Raw genomic sequence first — 27019 nt, 5'->3', positions numbered from 1 at the left:
CTGTAAATTTGCCGTATTAGAATATGTATTTTAAGAAATACATAGTATTTGTGCATGTGTGTGTTGACATGTAATTTAACCGATTTAATGTCAATTGGATAACATTTAAACATTACATAAACCGACGGACCAAAAAATAAAGTTACGTGGAATTTTGATGTTTTAAGATCGTAAAGCAACTCTTCTTTCTTTCTTTCTTTTTTTACACTTGCTCAACAGTATTTTTTCTTTACAATATTATATGCATGAATACTTGTACACATGAACCACAAGGTGGCAGCACTGCGGCTGCGAGGGGACGAAGTGAACAGAAGTAGGGACTCAAAGCAGTTGGACAGTGGAGGAGCATTTTTCCATGACAGTCAGCCAGGTGGGTGGACAGAATCATTTATACATGGGGTATTTAGGTCCGTATGAGCTTCTAGTTGGATTTTTTTGCTGTGATATTCACCTTGATAGAAAACCAGGAGGGTGAAGGCGGCATTCTGGCCGGAAGAGTGGCTCCGGTACTTTAATGCGAGCTTTGCTATTCTGGACACCCATGCTGGACCGGGATGCTAGCTGTCAGGGATTGTTAGCTAGCTGGTTATCAGGAGTGGGGAACGGAGTTCGGCTGAGAATGTGGCGCTGCTGTAACTGCGGGTTACATCTCTGGGCTTTATGCTTTTTCTCGAAGGTTAGCTATAACAGAAATGAGACTCTCCCAGGAATAATTCCGACTCATCTTGCCTGTCACCGTGGCTTATGGTTGGGATTAGCTTGCTAGCTTCTTTCGCTGTCCAAGGAGGAAGACGGGGTTGGAAGACGGAGGAGGTGCTCGGGTTCTGAAGAACTTCTGATCAGAGGAGCCTCCTTCCTCTTAATGGACACCAGCTACATGAGTTAAAGGAGAAAAACAGGGAAATACAATGAAAATATCCCGGTATTGTTCCCACAGTGGGAAAATTCAACTTAAAGTTCTTTTTTGTTTTGTTGTGTTTTTTTAGAAACGTGTACAAGCAAGGAAAAAAATAAATAAAAAAATATATATGCAATTTTCTCTCCACTTAAACTTTATATTAAAAAAAATAACAATGAAGGATACTGACATAGAAGTTACCCATCAATTTTTCAAGTGATGACATCTTTGTCCACAAAGACAAAAATCACTGACTGTCTCACAACTTCCTGCTGGACCACACAGTCTTGAATTCTGCAGCTGCTTGTGGGAAATCAGAAGTCTGAGTTAGGGGTGCCCCGATTTATCGGCCAGCCGATTTCCTTAGTTTTGGGAGATCAATGATTGGCTGATACTTATTCTCCGATCTTATCTAGATCAGTAATGGTCTAAAAGAATCAGCCACCATCCTCTTCTGATGTTTGACTGACAGACTAGCCCACCAGGGCATGTCTGCACTTCACATTTGACAGTAGTCAACCCGCATGTCTGCAGACACTTTAGAAAAACAGCGTCTTAAGTCAGAAGCTTGTTCAAATTGGTTGTAATGCAGACCGCTACAGGAGCTCTTTCCTGCCCACAGCCATCACTGTCTACAATAACTCTTTACTTACATTAGTTTCAACAACATTTAATTTCCCTTTGGGATCAATAAAGTATTTTTTAAGTGAATTTGGTCAGGAGTGTGAATTATAATCTGCCTAAAAGCCTTCAGATTTTTCTGTCGCCGTTTTGAAAATGTAACTAAAACGAAGGAATTTATGATAACCCAAGAGAATTAGAAAAGCTTTGGATGGAGGGATGGATGAAGGGAATAAGGGTTAAATGAAGGGATGGAGCTCATGCCGGCTCCACCACATGATGCAGCCCTGGGCGGTTGCCCATGTCAGAAACTGCCACTTCATGAAAATGCTTTTACTTTCACAGTTTTTTCATCAGAGTGACAGTTTAAAGACAGAAGAGTTAAGAAAATTTACATTTATAACAGCTCACATCATTATTGTGATATTTTGTGATAATTTTACATTTCCATGAGGGGTTTTAATAAAATAAACAATCTTTAACGGTTCTCTAACATCTCACTTGTGGTGTAAATTGTGAGCATGGGCGTATTTGTGTTGTGACATCTGACACTTCCTGTTCTGACTCCACAATCTCTGCTCTCCATCTTTTTTTTTTTTTTTTTTTTTTTTCACAGGAAGGCTCCTCTCCCAGATTTGATTTTTTTTCCCACACTTCCAAGACGGAAAGCGAAGCGACATCCTCGTTTGCACGGTGGGATGAGGTAGTAGGTTGTATAGTTTTAGGGTCACACCCGCACTGGGAGATAACTATTCAACCTGCTGTCTTTCTCAAAGTGCTTTACTCGTCGGTCTGAGCTGTGGACGAGTTCCTGCTGCTCTCCACCGGATGACGGCGTCACCGTTAGAACGTTCTTCAGCTGCTCACTCAGTGTGAGGTAGTAGATTGTATAGTTTTAAGGTTGTGATTGTTTGCCCTGCCTAGGAGATAACTATACAACCCACTGCCTTCCCTGGAGAGTGGGAAAACCCCAAAGAAAACCTGGTGACGTTTTATTTGGAGTGGTGTGCATAAGGCTGACATGAAACTGTCAGCCTTATACACACCACCTGTTATGAACATGAAGGAGTCTTCATGAATGTTTAATACTCATGTCAACAAGTGTCATTCGGTAAATAACACTTTTAATGCAAAGTTGCATTAAAAGTTAATTAAAAGTGTCAACTTTGCATTAAAGTGTCATTATTTACCAAATGACACTTCATGACGACAGTACTAAACATTCGTGTTCGTAACAGTGTCATGTGAGTCTTATGCGCATCTCTTCAACTAAAGTGTCACCAAAAGGTCTGACACCATATTTAAGGTTATGTTCTGATGTCATCAGTGGTACCAACTGGAAAACAGAACTACTATCTGGTTTGTATTGAGCCAGTCGGTCGCTGCACCGACACCAAAGGCAATTCCTCTGCGGTTCTGCATTCTATACGAGAAATCTCTGTTTTTTTAAACCTGAATTCATCTTTAAAGTCTCCATAAACATCACAAGAAGACATCTGATACAAATCTGTTCTCCAGTTTGGTGTAAACTGACCTATGAGTCACTGATGAACAGCTGGTTGGAAAACTTAAGGACTAAAACATCAGTAGGAAGCACTTTACTGCCTCTTCCTGCTTAATTATCACTGCATTCCCTAAACAATTTCATTTAAAGGGGCAGTATCATCTAAAATGTGCTTATTTTGAGCTTTTACATCATGTTATAATCTAATTCCCTCATCAAAAACATACTTTTGCTGGTGTTTTGCACAATTGATTGGTTAGCATGGGAAATTAACGTATTTCTCAAACGTACATGAAAGAATCAAAGCAAGACTCAAGGTAGGTTTTTGATGAGATTACATTATAATAGGATATAAAGGTAAAAAAACCCGTTGATTTTACATCATACTGACCCTTTCAAAGAAAAAGATGCAAGTTTTTACCACCGTACTTCTAAGAGTGACCATTAGGTGGCGGCATTTATCTTTTACTGTTTTACGAGAGGCTCTGTAAACCCTGTTCATAGGTTTATTTTACTGTTCTCTAAAAGGTAATGAAGTGTGAAGTGACTACTTTAAAGAGCAGTCCTCTGAATCGGCACCTTTAAATGAAGCTTTCCATCAGTAGAACAGATGTTGCCTCTGAATTATTCTGTGCTAATAATTCAGATCAGTAAAAATGCATGTGTTATCAGAGGCAGGGAAACCGTTTATCCACAGTTGGTTAAATATGTTGTTGTTGATTATTGTTGGTGAACTGAAGGCTGACACAGACCATCATCATTTAAAAGCATCACATTTTAAATGTGTTTAGTTGAGCACAAGGTGTTAATCAATATCCTGGTGCTGGTAGAGCTTCTTCAGCTGGTGTTGTTGGAAACCAGTCCACTAATTGGAGCATTCCCATTACAGCTCCAGACTTTTAATGTGTTTTGATGGGAATTTACGTCAGAGACCAACACAAAGTGCTGATAAATGTTTCTGAAAATTATGTGACATCTGGAAAGTGTGGTGTGCATTTGTTTTCAGTTCCCTTTGTCACCCCACATTAAAATTCTTGTGCAGCCATATGACTTTGTATTTTTGTTCTTTGAAAGTTTGGTCCATTCACTTTTGCAAGGAAAGTCAAGCTCTGTTGTATCGGATGGAAAGTGTCATCAGATTCCTATTTGGATTTAGTTCTGGACTTTGACTAGACCATCTTAACCCATAACCCAAATACACCCATACATAGTGTTTTATTTGTAGGCCACAGAGTTATGTTTTCAGGACTCATTCATCCATTTGTCCTCTGTTAGCATTGCAATCCTGATGAACTCTGCTCAAAAACATTCTTGACATATCGCTACAACCTGGACTTTCTCCCCTTCACTTGGATTGTCTCTGGCAGGTTTTCTACTGGGCCAATCAGCTAATAGGAGATGTTGTGAACAAGAAACTTAGAATTGTAGTTTACTTTGTTGACAAATTAATCCCAATTTTCATTAAAACGTCACACGGTATCAGTTTTGGGGCATCTTGCTTCATTTAATTGTTGCGTGTTTGGTTTAATGCTGCGGTCCACATTGTTGGAACTGTATTTTCGCTACACTGTTTATGTGATATTTTGTGAGCTCTAAATGTTTATGGGCCGAATCTTTTCTCTGTAGCAGTTGAGGCTGAAGACCATCGTCTTCCTGTGTAGTTCCGCTCGAAAACGGTTCACGCGCAAAGTGTGGTACAGGAGCCTGTTGGCTTCTGTTTTTGTTTTGTTTCTTAAACAGGCGCCTCCAGCCCAGATCCTGTCAGGACGCGCCTGGTAGAGGTGAAGGTGGAGCGGAGGCAGGCGGTACCGGGGCTTTGAGGTGCGTCGCGGTGAAAGTCACGGTACCGTTTCCGACCCAGTGCGGTGGCACCAACCCAGGCTGTAGCGAACCGGGCACTGAGACAGCCTGATAAAGTCAGAAGTTTTCTCAGCAGCCTAACTATTTCTGTGTCTGTGTCTTTTCTACTGAAAAACAAAAAAAACGAAATGAAATAAAAACGTATTTGTAACTTCAACATTAGACCTTTATTACGGTTTTATTACGTGTATTAAGTGTAATTTACGGTTTTATTAAGTGTATGTTGGAAGAAAAAAAAAATCTCGGCTATAATTTGATATTTGAAGGGCGCAGTTCCGCCCCGTCACCCCCTCTCACCACCCCCATGAGCATGGTGTCCTAGCAACATGGAGGCAGAGGCATGTCTCTGATGAGAATCGATTCAGTCATTTTTTGGAAAAAAAAATAAAATTGGGGCACCGAGGATGAAAGGGGCAGGTGCTCCCTCCGCACCCCACTCTGCACGTATTGTGTTATATTTATTATATGTAAATTAAACTGCTGACATTTAATGGGCTTTGTTGTACGACATTATTAGTGGCCTCATGTGGCCGTCTTTTGTCAAACTTTCTGTTTTCTCCCTGTTGGGACGCTTTACATAAAAGGCGTTACCAGCCTGGCGGCGCGGCTCTACAGCTCCTCGGGTCAGGAGCGCGTGGGGCTCGGAGGCAGATCCTCGGCAGAACACGCCCTGATAGAAAAAGGTAGCCCCACGCGGAGTGAGACCCAGACGGACGCGATCGTTGAGCCAGTTCACACAGCGGAGCGGCCGGGATCAGCCGCTCCAATAATGCCCCCTCCGCAGGCTCCCACAAACGGACTCCCACCGAATCAGACCGGGACGGGCTCGCTGCCACTCACTGTGGACTCACTGTGGACCGACGGCTCGGAACACCTGGAGACCCTGAAGGAGTTTTCTGCTGCGGCAGAGGATTAAATCCCACCATGAGCAGGAAGACCCGGCGCTGGATTTTCCATTTTTTCCTCTGCCTCGGAGTAGTTTACCTTAAAATCGGGTGAGTTGTGGATTTCCTGAAGCTCGGCTGTAATGATCCGACAGCGGAGGTTATTAGGTCAGGACCAGCCGGCAGGTGAGTTTCTCCATCAGCTCCGCAGAGAGAGGAGTTGGTGAAAGCAGAAAGTCAGCTGTCGGCGTTTCTTCCTGCACACCTGTAGCTGTTATGCTGCTGCTGCTGCTGCTGCTGCTGCTGCTGGACGCATGTTCACCTGCATGTCCTCCTCCTCCTCCCTCTCCTCTTCGTCGCAGGGGGCTGTCGTCGGTGGTCGCGCTGGGAGCCAGCATCATCTGTAACAAGATCCCGGGCTTGGCCCCCCGGCAGCGGACGATCTGTCAGAGCCGACCCGACGCCATCATCGTGGTGGGAGAGGGAGTCCAGGCGGGCATCAACGAGTGCCAGTTCCAGTTCAGGCACGGCCGCTGGAACTGCTCGGCCCTGGGGGAGAGGACCGTGTTTGGGAAGGAGCTCAAAGTGGGTAGGTAGCCGGGAAACGTCTGTCTGCCCGCACTGCACAAACACAAAATATTACCAAGAAGTTTTTTGGTTCAAGTTTCTGGAGCAAATATATCAATGAACTTGAAATAAGACAAAACTAACTGACATGTAAGCAAGATATAGGAGCTTGTTTTAAGTCATCAATTCCTTCCTGACTACCAGGAAAAAAAAATATTGTCCAATCACCATTTTTTTTTAAATCCCATAGTCTTTGTAAGGTAATAAAAGGTTTTATGCACTTACTTTGTCTCTTCCCTTAAAATGTGTTATTAATGATGAACACCATTTTTATGAATTAGAAAAGGGTACGTACAAAAGTCCCACCCCTTCACATGTGGTATCATTGAAAAGCCCTAAATGTCCTCTCCAGATACCAAAAGGAATTAATTCAGTAGAATGCAGGGGGTGGGAGATATTCAAGTTTAGAAATGTCCTCTACAGAGGACAAAAATGAACTACTGGTAGTCAGGAGGATATTGATGAAAAAGTTCTAGTTCCATTGGCTAATTATTTCACTTATAAGAAGACATTTTCCTTATGTTCTTAGTAAAATAATTTGCCAATGGAAGTAGTACTTTTTCCATCAATATTAAATGATTATTTACTTAAAACAAGCTCCTATATCTAGCTGAAAAGTTACTTCTAAGTTATTTTTGTCTGCACTAATTCAAATGCACTAGAAACTAGACAATACTTGGTCAGATTTTGTGTTTTTGCAATGCAGGCTGTTTTTTGTTTGTCTCTGATGGCAAAACAACATCTAAAAATATTTCTAATATGAATATGACATGATGCAACAACCCGCCCCCCCCCAATAAAATTCCAGAAAAGACCAAATTAGGAAACATTGCTCATATACATGAATGAAAACCATCTCTGTGATTGCACTGGCATGTTTTATTCTACATTAATAACCCCACAGTGTCTCCCTTAGCAGAAAGGGGAAACATGCCACCGCAGAGAGATGGATTGTTGAAAATTGCTATAAATTTTCCAAAAAATTCGGTCCAGAGGAAACATTCCTCTGAGGTACTTGACCCTCCGACCTTTGGACAGATGTCTACGAGTCTGAAGCGGAGGCCGGTTGCATCTGCTCTGTGGGAAAGCGAGCCTCATGTCTGATGGTGTCTGTGGAACAAAGCTGCAGGCGATGCTTAGCTGCAGACGGCAGAGCACAAATATTTCCTAACAACCCCACGCTCTGCCGTTTACGTCCTCCGACGTCCTGCCTGTCGTCTGAAGGGATGGACGGACTCGGTCTTTGGGTGTCGTTTTGCTCCCTAAGGATATTCAATTCTTCGTCGCAGCATATCTGCGTCTTGCTGCATCATCCCCGGGGTTTAACGCAGCTCCAACACTGCAACAACACAAAATTTAACCCAGTAATTCTTGTCTAGTTTCTAGTGCAAATATCTTGAAATAAGATGAAAATAACTCCTAAGTAACTTTTCCGGAAGACACAGGAGTTTGTTTTAAGTAAATAATTATTTAATACTGATGAAAAAGTTCCAGTTTCATCGGCAGATTATTTTACTTATAACATGAGAAAAATATCTTGTTATACGTAAAATAATCTCCCGATGGAAGCTGTACCTTTTCATCAATATTAAGGAATTATTTATTTAAAACAAGCTCTTGTGTCTTGCTGAAAAGTTACTTGTGAGTTAGTTTTGATTTACTTCAAGTGGACTAAGTTGTGTGGACTAGAAACTAGATCAAAAATACTTGGTAAGATTTAGTGTTTTTCCAGTGTGTTGGCGGTGGAGGAGTCTTTCACTGGAAAAACAATAAATCTTACCAAGTATTTTTGGTCTAGTTTCTAGTTCAAATGTCTTAGTACACTTGGAATAAGATAAAACTACTCACAATTAACCTTTCAGCAAGATATAGGAGCTTGTTTTAAGTCAATAATTCTTTAAAATTGATGAAAAAGTTCTAGTTCCATTGGCTGATTATTTCACTAACATCATGGGAAAAGTGTCTTGTTTTAAGTGACATAGCCAATGGAACTAGTATTTTTTAATCAGTATTAAGAAATTGCTTACTTAGAACAAACTCCTTTATCTTGCTGAAAAGTTACTTGTAAGTTAGTTTTGTCTTATTTTAAGGGTTATAAGACATTTGCACTAGAAACTTGAGAAAAATACTTGGTAAGAGTTAGTGTTTTTGCAGTGCATCTTTTTTGATGCAGTAGTATTCAAACTTAATTTGATGCACTAAAGAAAACATACACAGAGATCTAAATTCTTTTCATCATTGCTCAGCCAAACCATGTATGTTCATTAGAAAAGAAAAAAAAACACTTCCCCTCCCCAAAAACTTCAAGTTCAGGCAAGCACTTTGCTGTAAGTTTACAAATTTCCCTCCAGGTTCTGCAGCTTTTTACCATCAAACGATTCCCAGTGCTTCGCTTCAGGAAGACTCTCTGTTACCATGTCCCTTAACATCTAATCGAAGAAAGATGGGAGTCTCAGCGTTTTTGTGCTGCAGAGAACAGATTTTAGTCAGGAGTTCAGCTGAGCGCTGTTCAGGTCCAGCTGCCCTGCAGAGTGCGAATCCATTGTTTTGTGTTACTGGACTGGAACGCTGACGCCTGACAAGAATATATAAATTTGGGATTGTTGTTGGCGGTCATGCAGCAGTAGGTAGTGTTTTGGCATTAGGGTTAGGGATCTGTCCCACTGACAACTCCTTAAAATGGCTTCTGAGTTTTTGAACCGCTGAAGCCAACCGTAGTCTATCTGCGGAGCGGCACACCGCTGTGACTGGTCCTCTGATTCGTCCGAGGACCAGATCTGTGTGAAGAAGTGCCTCTGCAGAAGTTTAGCTGTTAAAATCCAGCAACTTTATTGACTGTTCCTGGATACAGTCCAAGTACGCTCCACCAGGAGTTATCTCCAATTTAATTAATAAAAACTGCAGTTGGCCTGAAGTGGTCAGATTTATAGGGCTGGAAATCTCTCCGTGCTGGGAGGTTTGTGCATGCCTCTGATTCACCTCCGCAGGGTGGAGACCAGCATGGCGGCTGGCAGGGAACCCGGCCAGAAGTCATGCAAAAATATTTCTTTTGTCATGTGTTAAAAATGCATACAGGGTTTCCTCCAGTGTATTATAAGCCTGGCAGGCCATCAGGCTGTACTTGTGCCCCCACCAAGCTAAGCATTGCTTATTTATTTAAGTTTAAAAAAAATGTTTGCATTTTTAAGACTCTGTAGTTGAAGTTCAGGTGTGAATCATCCAAACTTCCAATAGCACATAATTATCAAGTGATATTTTTAAGTTTCCTATCAACTTTAAACATTTTTTAACTCAAAACTATGACGGGCCGCTGGATGAATCACTGCCTTTACTTCCTGTAGTGTCTTAGTGGCTTTGCCATTTTTCTGGGTTAAACCTTGTGCATATATATATTTTTATCACCCAAGGATGGAGTTGCGTCTTTGATTGTCCTTAATCAAATGTAACGTCCAATGTTTCTCCACAGCTCCTTCTAGCTTATAAATGATGGAGTCCTTATAATTATCCAGCAACCCAGAAAAGGAATTAGAACAAACTTAAAATCTAGAGAAACTCATCTAGAGAAACCCCGACTAGTTTATAAATTCTACTAAACATGGAGAACCAATATGTAGTTTTATGCTTTTATTTTTCTCTTGTTTTTCTTTTGTTATTGTTTGTATTTCACTTAACTCTTGTAAAGCCCTTTGAATGACCTTGTTGCTGAAAATGTGCTATTTAAATAAAATTACCTTACAAGAAAAATGTTCTTTCATCTGCGCTTTTCTCCCATCCGAAATATCGCATTTTGCACTTTGCGTTTTAGATCTTCATCCTGAAGTTTATCTGCTTTAAAGAGAGCCTGATTAATGAATTGCACTTGGCTTGCTTCGTGCATTTCATAATCATCTCTGAAGCAGTTATGCCAGGTATGTAAGGAGGCTTGACAGGGCCTGAAAGAGTGGATCCTGTTGTGCTCAATTGTCGTCCAAACTGCTTTTTTTTCTTTCTTCATCTTTCTGTCTCCGCAGGCAGTAAGGAGGCCGCATTCACCTACGCCATCATAGCGGCCGGCGTGGCCCACGCGGTCACCGCGGCCTGCACCCAGGGCACTCTGAGTGGCTGCGGCTGCGACAAGGAGAAGCAGGGTTTCTACAACCAGGAGGAGGGCTGGAAGTGGGGCGGTTGCTCTGCGGACGTCCACTACGGCCTGGGGTTCTCCAAAGTGTTCGTGGACGCACGCGAGATCAAGCAGAACGCCAGGACGCTCATGAATCTGCACAACAACGAAGTGGGCCGAAAGGTATGTTTGGGTTAAGGATTTCCATGACCATAACACCAAATCAGGTTCTCAGCGAACCTGCGCTGCTGTCGCTCTGCTTCACAGATGAGAGTGAGGTTCAGGTTGTGTGTGTGCGCGTTTGTTTATAATACCTTGTGGGGACCATTTTCCTGACACATACTATGTGACCTGGGGTCATGGGGACCTGCTGCTAATTGTGGGGACCAAAGCCTGGTCCCCACAATTAGAAATGCTGTTTTTGGGTCAGGTTTAAAACTAAGGTGTGAAATGAGTTTTGGTTAGGGTTAGGATAAGGGTAAGGTTTAGGCTGTAGAAATGAATGAAAGTCAGTGGAAAGTCCCCACAAAGATAACCACGCAAACGTGTGTGTGTGTGTGTGTGTGTGTGTGTGTGTGTGTGTGTGTGTGTGTGTGTGTGTGTGTGTTTGTTTGTGGGAGAAAAAAAGGATTTTGCTCACTGTTCAGGTTTCTGCTATTAGCAGTACGTGTTAAATGATTCGTTCCTGTTTTGTATGTTTTGCTAATATGTTCACGTATACAGATTAGGGGTGCATCGATTTATCGGCCAGTTGATTTATCAGCCCCAGTTTTCTTAATTTTAGGAGATCGGCCAATACTTTTTGTCAGGAGTCGGTCTTATCTACCTCGGCAAAGGTCTAAAGAAAATGTCCTCTTCTGCTCTCCCATCAGACAATAGTCAGTAACTTTCTTGCTATATTTAGCAACATTTTAGACAAAAGAAAACAAAATTGGCATCGGCCAAAATGGGAATCGGCAGGTCAGGCTTTTTTAAAATTGGTAATCGGCGATCGACTAGAAAACTGCAGTCGGTGCAGCCCTAATATGGAACCCATTGAATAAATTAAAATATTGTTAAAAAGTTCATTTATTTCACTAACTCTTATCACCAAGTGAAACACATTATATAGATCAGGCAAAAGCTTATGTTTTAACAACTTAATTTCTGTTCATTAGGATAATTTTCCACTTACAGTCAATGAAAGCACAACATTAAAAATTAGAATAAAAAATCAGACCAATAAAATAAGACAATTTTTAAAAACAGAAATGTGGGCTCAGTGAACACCTGGTGTAAGATCTGCTTAGAAGTTATTTTACAAAAGTCAATCTGACTCATTGGGACATTTATTCTAATTTATTGAACATTACTGTAGATAAACAGTGTCTCTACATACAGATTTTTAACAAACCTCTGATATAACATTCTGAAAAAAATGAGCAATGAGTTGGTGACTTATGTCCAGATTAGAACATCTCAGAGGAACTTTGCCTTATTGTCAAAAAGTATTTAGTAAAGAGCACAAATTCAACCATTGAGATCATTATTGAGCACACTGTTGCACACAGATGGAGTTCTAGGTTATTTCTCATTTCGATACTGTATCAATGTTACATTTGTTGCATGTTACATTTATTCATATTTTTATTTACCCAGTTGGGCCCCATCGAGACTCAAGGCTTCTTTTTAAACTAGTTATTTTTAGGTCGTCACACAATGTTAAAAAAAAGTTTTCTGTCAACTGTTATCCAATATTAGATGTTTGAAATTCAACTCCAAACCTTCGGTGCAGTTAACATGTGCAACAAATGTTCCTAACGGGACATTTTACAATGTTTTAAACAGATACAAATGTCTCAAGCGGTGTCAAAGGTCAGAGCAGAGGTCAGAGTTTTAGGAAGTGATTTAAAAACCTGTCTGATTTGCAGTGGTAGGTTATTCCACATGTGGAACTTCAGCCAAAGAACTGAGGAGAAGCTGATCAGCAGGTCTGTGTGAACAGGACAGGTGTGTGTGATGGTTGGGCAGCCGACGGTGGCTGGATGGGACTTTAGAAACAGACAAAATGATTTTAAAATGAATTCTAACATCCACCAGCAGCCAGTGGAGCTAACTCTGGCTGCTGGTACTAGCAGAGTGTGGAATTAACTAGTTACATTTACTCAGCTACCTTTACTTGAGTAACTTTTTTTGAAAAACTGTACTTCTAGGAGTATTTTTACTACGCTATACTTTTAACTTTTACTTGAGTTGCTTTATTGTGACGTATCGTTACTCTTGCTTGAGCAAAATTTCTGGATTCTCTACCCACTGAATGAAGGAAAAACATCTTTTGAACAGAAAAATCACCTGACACAGACACACAGCTGCAGTTTTAAAGTGTCAGAAGTTTTATATTGAAAGAAACTGATTTTGAAAAACAAATCTCTCTTGCCTGATTTTGTTATTTTCTGTTTTATTTGAATTAGTCATTTTCATCTGACTGGTTTTCTAATCTGTTCATGTCACATTTTAGTTAGGATGTGTTGGGTAATTTCTTTGAAGCAGGGTTGTTTGGGAACAGTAAATACCTGCGATAATCTTTTCTTTCTCTCTGACATGAGCAGATATTCAGAGCTGGGCCAAGATTTGTGTCATGATAAAACAACTCCAGTTTCAGAAATGTTGGGGGAGTTCACTCTGTGTTTTAAAAACATCAGTTTTCATGAGACCGATATAGAAAACTCTGGATCTTCGACTGAATCTGCTTTGGGCTGTGGGCCAAAACGATGACCTTCCATCTGGATCATGTGTTATAAAACAGAACATGTGAAGCATAACAGGACAGAGTATCTATGTGATGTAAAGGTAATCTAAATAATGCAGTTTGTTTTTATGCACCGATTTGAAAATTTGGGCCAATATCAAGATTATTTTTGTGATGGCTGATATTTACCAGTATTACATACATTTTATTATTGTTTCAACACCTTTGGGAGAACTCCCAACCAGAAACACATACAAATAAATATTAGTAGTTAATGTCGACCCAGTTTGTATCGATACCGAAATGTTAAAAAAAAAAAAAAAAAAAAAAAGACTAATACTGGCCTATACTGATGTTGGTGCCGATATGTAGTGGATCCCTACAATTTTTTTTGCCATTCCAGTGAAGGATACGCTATTCGTTTTAGTGTTTTACTTTTCCTTGAAACAGGGTTTAAAATGTTCAGTTTAACTCTGTTTATATTTGTCATTCAAAACAAACATTTTTAGTATAAACAGCCAGTTAACATGGCCGCCTACTGTCCAGACCTGGATATCAGTAAACAGCTTTTAATTCTGTTGTAAATACAAGGGGACAAGCTACCATGCTAAAACAATTTGAAGATATAACCCTGAGTATTTAATGTGTATTGTGTTCCAGAAATAGAAGACCGGGAAAAATGTCAGCTCATATTATTTGATTCTTCTAGTTTGAAATAGCCCAACTGATCGGGAAGACGTCTAATCTTTAATTTCATTGTGTAATAACATTTTCATATAAATTACTGCCCTGAATCACTTTGTGGGGAAAACCCCCCAAAACATTCTGAAGTCATTCAGAAAACAAGTCAAGAATGTATATTGTGAGATGAAAAGCAACCTGATGCTGCCTCAGGACCCTGACCGGGCTCGCATTGGCTACGTTTAATGTCGTTAACCAGAACACAGGAAGCCAATCGACAGATCAATAGATACTGGCCACACAAGCAAGCAGTCGACAGCAGAGTCAAACGAGTCACATCCTGCGATGCACATAAAGGTTTAACTGGAAACCTAGCTTTCCAGCATCGTCACGTTTGGAAATAAACCTCGGTCCAGGTTTGGTCTCAGTATTTGTAGGTTTTCTTTCTTCCAGTGATGATGGCCCCTGAGTGAGGTTGAAACAGTTCACGGAGCATCTGGGAAAGAAAAATACCTACTGGCCAAACAGTTAGTGTAACAAAGATATTTGGGTTCATTTGTTACATCTTGGAATCTAAGTCGAAATACATTGTAGACAAAATGCTATCATTTTCTTAATGAAAACAGAGATTTTTGTACACAAAAATCTCAATTTGTCCACTATAAAGCAAACCTAGTTATTAGGATGGTGAATTTAAATATTTATTTGAAGATATTAAAGCAATATCTCTTTAGATGCACATTTTTATAACAACTGAAGTTAAAATAGCTGCTAGATTGTACTATGAAATGGCACTATGTTGCTCCACTAGGGATAACTGAAAGTCTCAGAAGCTGTTCACATTTGCTGAGGTGCAGCAGTGCACCAATGATAGTATTTTAGCGAAAAAATTGTAGCGGTAGTAGCCTTCAAAATAAAAGCTGCATCATTGTATTGCCACAGTAATGTAGTACAAACACACACAGGCCTGTCAGACGTTGTCACAGCAGTATACATGAGGCCTGTGAGCTGCAGAATGCCTCGGTCTGGTGTAGACTGTAGCAGAGTGGTTTGGGGTTCGGGGTGTTTCAGCAGTCAGTCTGCAACATCCTCTGGAATGACTCCTGGCACCGGTCCTCACTGCGTACCTAACTCTTATCTATCTATGGCTACAAGAAGTTGCTAGTCCACAATAACTCAAGGGCTGATAGGGTGTTTTGCGGTCGTTGGGTGTATCGGAGACCGTCAAACACTCTGTGCATGAAGAAAGAAAGAACTGATGGATGGTTGATGTTTAACGCATCCCAGGAAAGGGAACTGTCTCTCTCCCCTTTGGACATGGACAGAGGGGAGAGAGAAGGAGAAAAGAGTGAATGTCAAAGCACAGCCAGGACACAGTAGCATCGAGTGTTGATGGTGAAGACCGCTGACACACACAGACGGCCTCATCGTAGAAATCAGCCCTTCTGTTTCTCTTTCTAGTGATTGGTCTAGAAAAAGACCAATCACGGTATGTTGACAGTCATACCATCAACTTGTTCACATTAGTAGCTGTCAGTAAACTGCTGCAGTTATTATAGAAAACCTTTCATATGGCCTTTGGCCAAGCATTAAACCTGAGATGTTTTCCTGCACACTCCATAGGAATGGAGGAAAGGAATAGTCTTCTCATGTCTTCACTGGTTGGTGTCTTGTATCAGGTTTCTGCAGCAAAGGAAAGAAGTCTGCCAGGTAAACCTGGAGGAGTGTGTTAAGGCTTATATCAGCATCACCAAGCGTAACTATTAGTCTCATAGGTTATTTTTTTCTTAAAAACAAAATGATTTGGAAAATCTTTCTTTTGCCTCAATCTTATTATGAAATGATTTTATTTGTTGACATTTCTTAAATTTTAGTCTTTAAAGAACCAGAATTTTTACATAAAATGCTATTTTTGTCTGCCAGATGTCATTGTTAAATATTAAATCCGATGTTCTGGTGATCAGTTACTCAGTGCTTGACGAGGCTTTTTATGAAATACTTTTTTACTCGTATTTGAGTATTTTCTTGGAGGGTAACTTCATGCTCACACACATTGTATAATCATGACAGATTCTGTTTCACTGAGGACAGTTAATTAGGAGGAGAAAAGGCTGCAGGACTTTCTCACATCAAGTTAAATAATTAGTTTAGATGCTGAGACTGTAACAGGCCTGTTCAAATCAAATCATTTTTGACGGATGTAACAGCCTGAACATGGAGTCGTAGTTTTCTCAGTTCTTTGTTGCTTTAACTTTGACTATTTTTCAAGCTTTTCAGTTGTCTTGGCATGCTTTGTACTTTGTGCTAATTGCATGTAAAATTATGCTCTTTTTTTCTGTCTACAACAGTAAAACAATTTCAACCATTCATCCTGCTTCTCTCTCTCTCTTTTTGGGAGGGAAACTTAGACGTGTCAGACAAACTTCAGAGTAATGCTTCACATGTTTTCAGTTAAATATATTGTCATTATGATTAATTGTGATGCCTGATTATTTTGGGGGCCCCCAGCCCCGGCCACTTTGTGCCCTGTGTTCAGAGCATTATTTGCGTGGGCGGAGCTACGGCCCTGGCTCAGTTTTTGCCACAGTTGCTTGAGGCCGGTTGTCATCAGGTCTCTAACCTCCAAGCTGGTGAACACAAATGGAAAGATCTCCCTAAGTCAGGGATGAGCTCTGTAATTTGCCAACTAACTTTCAGACTGAAGTCAAGATTATTTAAAGCGAAACCGCTGCAGCACAACGGAAACTGCAGCTTTGCCCAGTTTTTATACATTTTATTTTGTTTAAATCAAAAGGAAACTGTAAATTAGATGAATGTTAGAGAGGAAGGACAGATCTGTGAGTAGAACTGCAGTTACTTGCAGTGGTATTGCACCATATGCAATGTGACTGCGCTGTGGATCTATTTGATTAATTAATACGTGTCAGACTGGGATATACAGGTGCTGGTCATAAAATTAGAATATTGTGATAAAGTTCATTATTTTCCATAATGTCATGATAAAAATTAAATTGTCATATATTTTAGATTCATTGCACACCAACTGAAATATTTCAGGTCTTTTATTGTTTTAATTTTGATGATTTTGGCAAACAGCTCATGAAAACCCAAAATCCCTTTCTCAAAAAATTAGAATATTATGAAAAGGTTCTCTGAACGAGCAATAAAAATAATCATCTGAATCAACAAAGTAACTCTAAACACCTGAAAAAGATTCCTGAGGCCTTTAAAAACTCCCAGCCTGGTTCATTACTCAAAACCGCAATCATGGGTCAGACTGCTGACCTGACTGCTGTCCAGAAGGCCATCACTGACATCCTCAAGCAAGAGGGTGAGAAACAGAAAGAAATTTCTGAACGAATCGGCTGTTTGCAGAGTGTTATATCAAGGCACCTCAGTGGGAAGTCAGTAGGAAGGAAAAAGTGTGGCAGAAAACGCTGCACAACGAGAAGAGGTGACCGGACCCTGAGGAAGATTGTGGAGAAGGGCCGATTCCAGACCTTGGGGGAAGCAGTGGACTGAGTCTGGAGTAGAAACATCCAGAGCCACTGTGCACAGGCGTGTGCAGGAAATGGGCTACAGGTGCCGCATTCCCCAGGTCAAAGGTCAAGCCACTTTTGAACCAGAAACAGCGGCAGAAGCGCCTGACCTGGGCTACAGAGAAGCAGCACTTTGGACCACTGTTGTTCAGTGGTCCAAAGTACTTTTTTCGGATGAAAGCAAACTTTGCATGTCATTCGGAAATCAAAGTGCCAGACTCTGGAGGAAGACTGGGGAGAAGGAAATGCCAAAATGCCAGAAGTCCAGTGTCAAGTACCCACAGTCAGTGATGGTCTGGGTGCCATGTCAGCTGCTGGTGTTGGTCCACTGGGTTTTATCAAGGGCAGGATCAATGCAGCAGCTATCAGAAGATTTTGGAGCACTTCATGCTTCCATCTGCTGAAAAGTTTTATGGAGATGAAAATTTAATTTGGTCTGGAATCGGCCCTTCTCCACAATCTTCCTCAGGGTCCGGTCACCTCTTCTCGTTGTGCAGCGTTTTCTGCCACACTTTTTCCTTCCTACTGACTTCCCACTGAGGTGCCTTGATATAACACTCTGCAAACAGCCGATTCGTTCAGAAATTTCTTTCTGTTTCTCACCCTCTTGCTTGAGGATGTCAGTGATGGCCTTCTGGACAGCAGTCAGGTCAGCAGTCTGACCCATGATTGCGGTTTTGAGTAATGAACCAGGCTGGGAGTTTTTAAAGGCCTCAGGAATCTTTTTCAGGTGTTTAGAGTTACTTTGTTGATTCAGATGATTATTTTTATTGCTCGTTCAGAGAACCTTTTCATAATATTCTAATTTTTTGAGACAGGGATTTTGGGTTTTCATGAGCTGTTTGCCAAAATCATCAAAATTAAAACAATAAAAGACCTGAAATATTTCAGTTGGTGTGCAATGAATCTAAAATATATGACAATTTAATTTTTATCATGACATTATGGAAAATAATGAACTTTATCACAATATTCTAATTTTATGACCAGCACCTGTATATATATATATATATATATATATATATATATATATATATATATATATATATATATATATATATAAGTGCCATAAGTTTCCTTGTTTCATCAACCACCGGCTATGCACTCTTGAGCTGTTGTGGTGCATTATGGGAGATATGTGGTATTATTGCTATGGGCACTATTCTGGTTGGCCATGAATAATAAATACTCTGTAGGAAAATACAGCTCTGGAAAAAATTAAGAGACCACTTGAAATGATCAGTTTCTTTGGTTTTAGTTTTTATAGGTATATGGTGGAGTAAAATGAACATTGTTCTTTTATTCTATGAACTACTAACAACATGTCTCTGAAATTCCAAGCACCAATTTAGTATTAATTTACATAAAATGAGAAAAGGTCAAAATAACAAAAAAGATGCAGCGCTTCCAGACCTCAAATAATGCAAAGAAAACAAGTTCATATTCATTTAGAAACAAAAATACTGATGCTTTACCTCAGGAAGAGTTCAGAAAACAATATTTGGTGGGATAACCAGGAAGTTTTCAGTGGGGTTCATTGGGCTCTTCATTTTTTCCTGAGCTGTATGCCGTGATCAGGATTCATTGATTCACAGGCTGAATGTGACCTGTGGGTCTTGAACTGGTCCAAACTGTCTTCGGCCAAAAATGTTTAGACTTGTAGTAAAGTGCAGTCATACCGTCAACATGTTCACATTAGTAGCTGTCAGTAAACTGTTAATTACTTGTTAGTGTGAGTCTTTTGTATTTCAGAGAATAATTTTTTTTAAAAACAACCCGATGTGCAATTCCTTCTGCTTCAGATTAGCTCAGCTTCCCAACTTTACATACAAACCTCTGTTGTTTCTGTTTATCCCAGCTTCTCTAAACTGTGTTTGAATGAGGCTCCATGCTTGAGGTCTGACATTAATCACAGTGTAATACTCTGTCAGGCGCATAATATGTACATACTATACTTACACCACTGTAATTATTGTAGAAAACCTTTCATATTTAATGGGGGATGATGTAAGCGTGTTTCAAGTGTTTCTCCCCATCTTGAGAAGAATAAACAGCGGCGTAAAAGGTGCCACAGAAGGCTTACACGGGTTCTGTTAGGCAAACAGTGGCAGCTTCGACGGGATTTCACTTCAGTGAGCTCCATTATTTCAGTGTTTGCCAGGTCTCTGGGGGGGGGCACGACCACACTAAGCTTTGCGCGTCTCAGGCTTTTGACAATTACCCCAAGAGACTCCAGAAAGTCTGAGGCCACATCAGAGTGGAATAATTAAAAAGCAGGGAGAGGCTTTTCTAATGCCAGCCAGGGCTCCCGCTCAGTGAGAAGGAAACACGCTAAGCTCATGTCATTCAGCCCAAGGAACACAGAGAATGTTCCCGCAGCTCTGCCTGACGTTTTGAAAGGTTCTTCGCCAATGCCATGAAAAGGCCTTTCTCTCCTTTCTACAAAGGTCCTCATGTGTTGAGAAACCAAACTGTCTTCAGTCACCATGGGAGCCTTTGAATTCATTTTGGAAGAGACATTTTGGGGTCTTGGGTTAGTTCTTGTTATCGATGGGAAGATTGTGAAATTATGAAGTCAGCTGGTCTCAAACCGGCAACCCATCAATTACCGGACAAACAATTATACTATACTACTATACTATAATATATACTATAATATTACAGAGAAACAAAAATGCATCTTTTTCTTTTGTTGTTCCAAGGTCCTTTCCATTACCAAAACAGATTTTTATTTTCTCCATTATCTTGCCCATCTCATTCCAGAGATGTTTGCAAGTCATTTCCCCCTCTAAGTCTGTCAGTTTCCCAACATGTACAGGTTAGAAAAAATACTGCAGAGAAATTATACTGCAGTTTGTTGCCATGACAATTATTCACTGGCATACACCAACTCAGAAGGAGGACACTAATCATTTACTCAAACCAACTATAGCAAGTTGCTTTCAACCTTTATTCTATGAGGAAAAAATTCATTTACAAAACTAAAGTAGAGCCTGAGGAGAGGCGCTGAATTTCAAGGTTTGAGTGTAAGTCAAGTGCAAACTTCTTCTTTTGGTGACTCAGTTACATCTGGAGTTCAAGTCACAGACTTCAGATATTATTGCTTCCTCACTGGCACTTTAGCGCAAAAGTCTGTTTTAGAAATGCTGGGCAAAGTGGATACGTTTAACCCTCCCACAAGTCTTAGTGAGACAATCCAGAGTAGTGCGGCAGATGTCACGGACGGTCACTGGGAAAGCAACAGGGGTGTAGGAGAAGAAGATAAAAAATTGTAAAATCGTACGCAGGGTCAGTGCAACCCCACCGGTACCACGCGCAGGGTAAAGGGGTCACGGACTGGACCCCGTCTTAGGACTGTGGGGTTGTTAAAAACATGATAATGTATGTGTGTACACTTGGCAGCATGGCTTCAATGATATCACTACATTTATAGAAAATGTCTACAGATATAAAGCTACAAGTTGGAGCAGTTGCTACCACCATTACCCTGAAGCATGAATGGACTGATGGATTGTTTTCTTTCCAAAATAATGAATCCTATCTGTGTGATTTATGTTAGACACATGATCATTTGCAGCCAGGCTCGTCAAGACACTGACATTTCAAACTTGATAACAATATGGAGAAAAATTCTGAATGATGTTTTTGATACCATGGAAAAATCTATTTCTGAAGAAAAACGTTTTCTCTTAAGGGAATACTATCATTTACAACATAAAAGCATTTTCATTGCTTTAATGCAAACAAAACCATTAAGTCTAAAGCAGGTTAGTCATTATTTAGACAAAATATAAAATGTTATCATCAGCATGGATCAGTTTATATTGATTTTTATGTAAATGAGTATGTTTGAATAGACCTCGAAGACGGGGCCAAATCTCTAAGAACAAACAGGCCTTAAGGGCCTGTCTGAGGTTGCTGACTAAAATCCAAGAGAAAAAAATAACTACTTTCATTAACTAGTCATTAAGTAGAACTACTTTCATTTGTTTTTGTTTTGTAAGTGTCCAACACCAGATTGTAAAGAGGAAAAAACCCCAAAGGAGTCTGAAAAGCCCATTGATCATTCTAAGGCCTTTCACATTCACACAAATTCAGTGTGTGAATGTGTGTGTGAATGGATGAATGTAGAGTAAAGCGCTTTGGAGTCCTCTGGATTTGAGAAGGTGCTGTACAAGTACAGGTCATGTACCATTTTTTTAATAAGACAACAGTTCACATATTGTTCTTTGAGTTAAAGAATGGCCCAGACTGAGTCATTAGCCATAGCAGCTCTTAGACTTCTGGCATGCCAACTTTCACTCTAAACTCCTGAAAACGTTTGATCTTGTTGGACGATTGTTTCAAAAATGTCCGTCTGACTTTTAGGCAGAAAGTGATTTCTCCACGACAACTTTGGGACACAAGTGAAATCCAGTGAAAATCCAGTGAAATTATTGCCTTTTAGTTCTCTTTAAACTCATTTTCTTTCTTTCGACCCTTCCCTGTGCGTTGCAGGTCCTCGAGAAGGAGATTCGCCTGGAGTGCAAGTGCCACGGCGTTTCCGGATCCTGCACTACCAAGACGTGCTGGATGACACTGCCTAAGTTCAGGCAGCTGGGATACATCCTGAAAGACAAGTACAATCAAGCGGTGCATGTGGAGCCCGTCCGCGCCAGCCGCAACAAGCGCCCCACCTTCCTCAAGGTCAAGAAACCCCACTCCTACCACAAGCCGAAAGACACGGAGCTGGTCTACATCGAAAGGTCGCCCAACTACTGCGAGGCCGACCAGCTCACCGGCAGCATGGGAACACAGGGGCGCCTGTGCAATAAAACTGCTCTGCAGCCCAACAGCTGTGACCTGATGTGCTGTGGCCGTGGATATAACACTCACCAGTACTCTCACGTTTGGCAGTGCAACTGCAAGTTCCTGTGGTGCTGCTACGTCAAGTGCAACACCTGCAGCGAGAGGACAGAGGTGTACACCTGTAAATAGGGATATTTATTAGGGCACACACCTGGACTGTGTTGTGTGTGAACGCGTGTGTGTATGTGTTTGGGTATGTGTGGCTTTTCTTTACAAAATCACATTACAACAGTTTTAACTGGCCTGTTCTGCTTCTGTTGATTATGATGACGCCAATGGACGTTGGATTCAGCTCATAGGTCCATAATTGTTCCATTAATCTTTCAAGTTCAGAGCTTTTTCATATTGCAGACTACTTTTTTTGGGTGGCAGTCTATGTTTATAGGTGCAGTGGGACTAATGTCAAATGTTATATGCTTTTCATTTTGTAGAATAGTAATTTATTGACTTAAAAAACTACTGATCACATTGAAAACACTGCAAAAACACACAAATTCTACCAGGTAATTTTTGTCCAGTTTATAATGCAATTATCTTAGTTTTGTCTTATTTCAAGTTTACTAACTTTCAAGTAATTTTTCAACAAGACATAGGAGTTAAGTCAATTTCTTAAAATTTATGAAAAATACTACTTCCATTGGCTGATTCTTTCACTAATAAGAGATTTTTCCCATGTTGTAAATAAAATTATCTACCAGTGAAACTAACACTTTTTCATCAATATTAAATATTTATTTAAAACAAGCTCCTATGTCTTTTTGAAAAGTTACCTATGAGTTATTTTTGTCTTATTTTAAATGTACATTTGCACTAGAAACTGGACAAAAATATTTGGTAAGATTTTGTGTTCTTGCACTGAATACTCTCGCCACTACATCTCAAAGCAGATGGTGTGGATGTCTAAAAATAATATCTGCACTTAAAAGCTTTTTTTTTTTTTTTTTTGCAACTTTTTCATTTTATTTGTGGTAACTTAAACACTGGGGCTAAAGAGTGAAATGAATCCCATGTAGGTTAACGTGACTGATCCTGTAGCCTGCAATAAGAACTACTGACCATGTGTTTGTTATGACGGTATTGTTTTCTGCTTCCTGGCCTTACTGGACTAACACTTACCAGAAAACTGGCAGCAACGATGTTTTACCTACATGCCCACATCTTCATAATCAATTATTAAACCCGTGAGAAGGTAACATATCCCATGGCGCTGGATTTATCTAAGCATAAGAACCACCAACGTACAATTTTCCAAATACAAATACAGCTCTGGAATAAATGAACCCACTGAAAACCTCCTGGTTATTCCACCAAATATTGATCTCTGAACTCTTCCTGAGTTAAAACATCAGTATTGTTGTTTCTAAATGAGCATGAACTTGTTGTCTTTGCATTATTTGAGGTTTGAAAGCATGGCATCTTTTTTGTTATTTTGACCATTTCTCATTTTATGCAAATAAATACAGAATCTTTGCTTGGAATTTCAGAGACATGTTGTCAGTAGCTCATAGAATAAAAGAACAATGTTCATTTTACTCATATACCTATAATAAGTCAAATCAGAGAAACTGATCATTTCAAGTGGTCTCTTAATTTTTTCCAGAGCTGTATCTGCCCCTAACTTGGTCAAAATGTAAGAAAATGCAAGTGATAGAGAGGGTGGAAAAGCGCCATGACTGTGGAAAATAGTAAAATATTACATAGAACAAAAAGTCACATTCATGAGTTGCCAAGTGAAAATCTGCTGTCTAATGGGACTTTCGGACTCTTTACACACAGGAATGTTTCTTTCTCAAACGGGTTGTCAGTTTCAAAAACATCTATGTACACACAGCTCCATTCCTAGAAATGTTTTCATCCACATAGAAACACGGACGACCGTCCAAAATGCTCTCATACTCTCCCAGACCTGTAAGTGGTGCTAAACATGGATTAGTTCTCTCCTATGTGGTGTGTGAAGTATCCAGTGTGTTAGTGCAGCATACAGAGAATTACCTGACGTTGATTAATGGGGTTCTATAGCAGCTGCAGCACAACCACAGATGTGTAGTCCGTCATTGTCTTTGTAACGTATGATGTGTTTGGAGTTGTAGGTCAGGTTAGTGGTTGGGTTGATATGTCAGCGTTACCCAAGGGCAAGACTTCTGAAAACCTCTACAGTCCCCAAAATATGGCAAAAAACTTATCAGTGTCAGAAAATAATATTTTTCTGTGGAATAGGTCTTTTAAACCAAAACTGTCACCAGTTCTTTTTAGAGCCTGTTGAACTGTCCACTGAGATCAATAGGCAAAAGTTGCTGAACTTGTCCAAACTGCTTAAATGTTTCAGGTCAATCCAATCGTAATTAATCCTCCACAGTCAATGAAATCAAGATATACGGAGAAGTTTTTTAAGTCATGAGATCAAATCTACTAAAGATTTCTACAAAATTGTAGTTTGGAATGGTTTAGAGGCCTTTTAGTGAGATACAAGAGGAAGTGACTGCAGTATTACATAGATTACTGGAGCAAAAGTAATCGCTACTGGGTAGAAATTAAAGGAGGACCACACATTACTAATAATGCAACACCGATTTAAAACTAGAGCTATCAGTTTATAGCGTGACTAAATAACTAGCTAATTAGCTTCTTTGTTCTGCTCTTTGTAGAGCAATCCTGGAAAGATAACCAGCTAATATTCGCTAGTTTTTGTAACTTTCCTGGAGCTATTTAGAACAAGATTAGCAGCTGTAGTGCTACACATTTGTAGTACTACAGCTACAAATGTGTAGAGCTCTAGTTTAGCTAGCTAAACTCGAGCTATCAGCATGTAGCATGACTATTTAACTCACTAATATCAGGTGGTTATACTTCCAGTATTGGTCTACAAAGAGCAGAACAAGGAAGCATCAGCATTTTGTGCCATAAGCACCACTAAATATCAACTCCATGATTCGGTGAGAATCTCACATCATTCCAGGTCTGCCTTCCTTTTGTGTTTTCACCAACATGTATTAAGATCATTACTTGCTAGAACCCCAGTTGAACCATGATTGTGAAAATGTTGTTCTACGAGCTGTGGATCAATGTGTGTAGCTACTGCAAAATCTTTCTTGAGATTGTTTTTCTTTTTTTTCCTTTAAATGTGCTGCTAGGTGTGTTGAACTTTTAAGTTATGGTGTTTGTGACTGAGCAGCCATGTTGACTCTTCAAGCTAGCAGTGTGTAGGAAGTGTAAGACAAACATTCTATAAATTTGGTTGACATAATATATTTTTAAGAAATTATTTTTATATAGATTGTCTTTATTTGTATTTTTTTGTATGTCTGTGTAATAGCTGTTAGCTAATGAACTCAAACAGCTAAGAGCGTAGCTTCAAACAGCTGCCATTAAAAATGCTAGTGCAGTGTGTGAGTGGTATTTCATCAGAAGTGGACAAAGAAACATTGGTGTTCACTTATGATGCTTTCCTTTTACCTCTATAGTTTGAAACTGGATCTGAGATAAATTCAAACCCTTTTTATGCTAGCTTTAGCTGGTTTATCAATTACAACTAGCCTAGTTGAAACCAGAATAGAACGACACAAACACATTTTCTTCTCACTATGTGAATTTAAATCTGGCCATACCTCTCTTGTTTTAGGTCAGTTAAAGCAAATAGAAAAATTATTTCCTACATGCCAGAAAACTTAGAACATTTTTAGGGTCGTTTTTGTAACATTTTGATGGTTGGACATTCCCATGATGTTTAAATAATTGCATATAATTTTTTTGAACAGATAAATGTGGCACCTTCAAGCATCTTTAGAAACCAGTCTGGTGTCAAAGAAAGTAGGGCAGTAACAATTCCTCAAATGACTCGAGTACCTCGATTATTAAGATTCTTCAGGGAAAATTATCATCAAATCATATTTTGCTATTTAGTAGCATATGTTCTGGCCAGATAATTATTTGTGTCGTACAACACTCACCTCCACCAATGAGTTGTTGACAAATGCTAAGTGCTATTAGCACAACATAGGATGATCAAACGTCCTACTTTCCGTGGACATTTCCAGGTTTTAATTGCTTTTTGGGGGACTGACAGGCATCCTTAAAATTGACTGGAATACAACAATCTTTCTCCCAGAATTTCTGCCTACTGGCTGATTTGGAGCAAATGGCAATGAAGAACGCGGCGGGTGTATGCATACAGGTGCAGTGGAGACTCATGCAGATAGATGGAACATAGCAGCTTTATAGATGATACTTAGATTTATGGAGTCGGTCAAACCAGAAAATAAATTTCCTCCCCCCCCACCTTTCCCAACAAATGGATGGCAGAGTCCACCATAGCGGGTACAGTGTATGATGAAAGTGCCAAAGGTGCTGTCGTTCACATGGACACAAAAGCTATAAATGTCATATTCATCTGGTAGATTAAAATGACTGAAAATGAATAAGGAAACTAAAGACTGGAGAAAACATCTTTTTAAAAGTGTCTTTGTCAACCTGCTGCTTTACTATGTTTACTATTAAATTTAATATAATTTCAGATTTGCAAATGTTTTTGCAAATCTGAAATTGCAAAAGTATTCAGATTGACTTCTCTAGTCAACGTGAATTTGTGTCCAGGTTGATTAGAGAAGTTAACCTTTATTGTTACAGGTACATTTTCTAAGTTACACTAAAGTGATTGGTAGGGATGCACGTAAAAAATTTGGGTCAACATTAATTGAACTTAATTGACATTAATTGATAATATTTTATTCGAT

At 39.8% G+C, this 27019-nt stretch overlaps 1 protein-coding gene across 2 annotated transcripts; it reads left to right on the top strand.

The window, feature by feature from the left end:
* Positions 1-63: 63 nt before the first annotated feature.
* wnt7aa (wingless-type MMTV integration site family, member 7Aa) lies at positions 64-25674 on the top strand. Of its 2 annotated transcripts, XM_014991772.2 has the most exons (4): positions 64-5878; positions 6130-6356; positions 10405-10676; positions 21939-25674. In XM_014991772.2, exons 1-4 carry the CDS (start codon positions 5808-5810, stop codon positions 22416-22418), a joined length of 1050 nt encoding a protein of 349 aa, XP_014847258.1. In that variant the 5' UTR covers positions 64-5807; the 3' UTR covers positions 22419-25674. The 2 variants fall into 2 exon arrangements, with proteins under 2 accessions (XP_014847258.1, XP_087861473.1); XM_088005347.1 differs by having other exon boundaries at positions 5761-6356.
* Positions 25675-27019: the final 1345 nt, after the last annotated feature.

The sequence above is a fragment of the Poecilia mexicana genome, unplaced genomic scaffold, assembly GCF_051168715.1.
Source record: "Poecilia mexicana isolate PSO_F unplaced genomic scaffold, ASM5116871v1 scaffold_5, whole genome shotgun sequence".
Lineage (NCBI taxonomy): Eukaryota > Metazoa > Chordata > Actinopteri > Cyprinodontiformes > Poeciliidae > Poecilia > Poecilia mexicana.
Note: the sequence above shows the minus strand (reverse complement) of the source record. Positions and strands in the feature narration are given on the sequence as shown.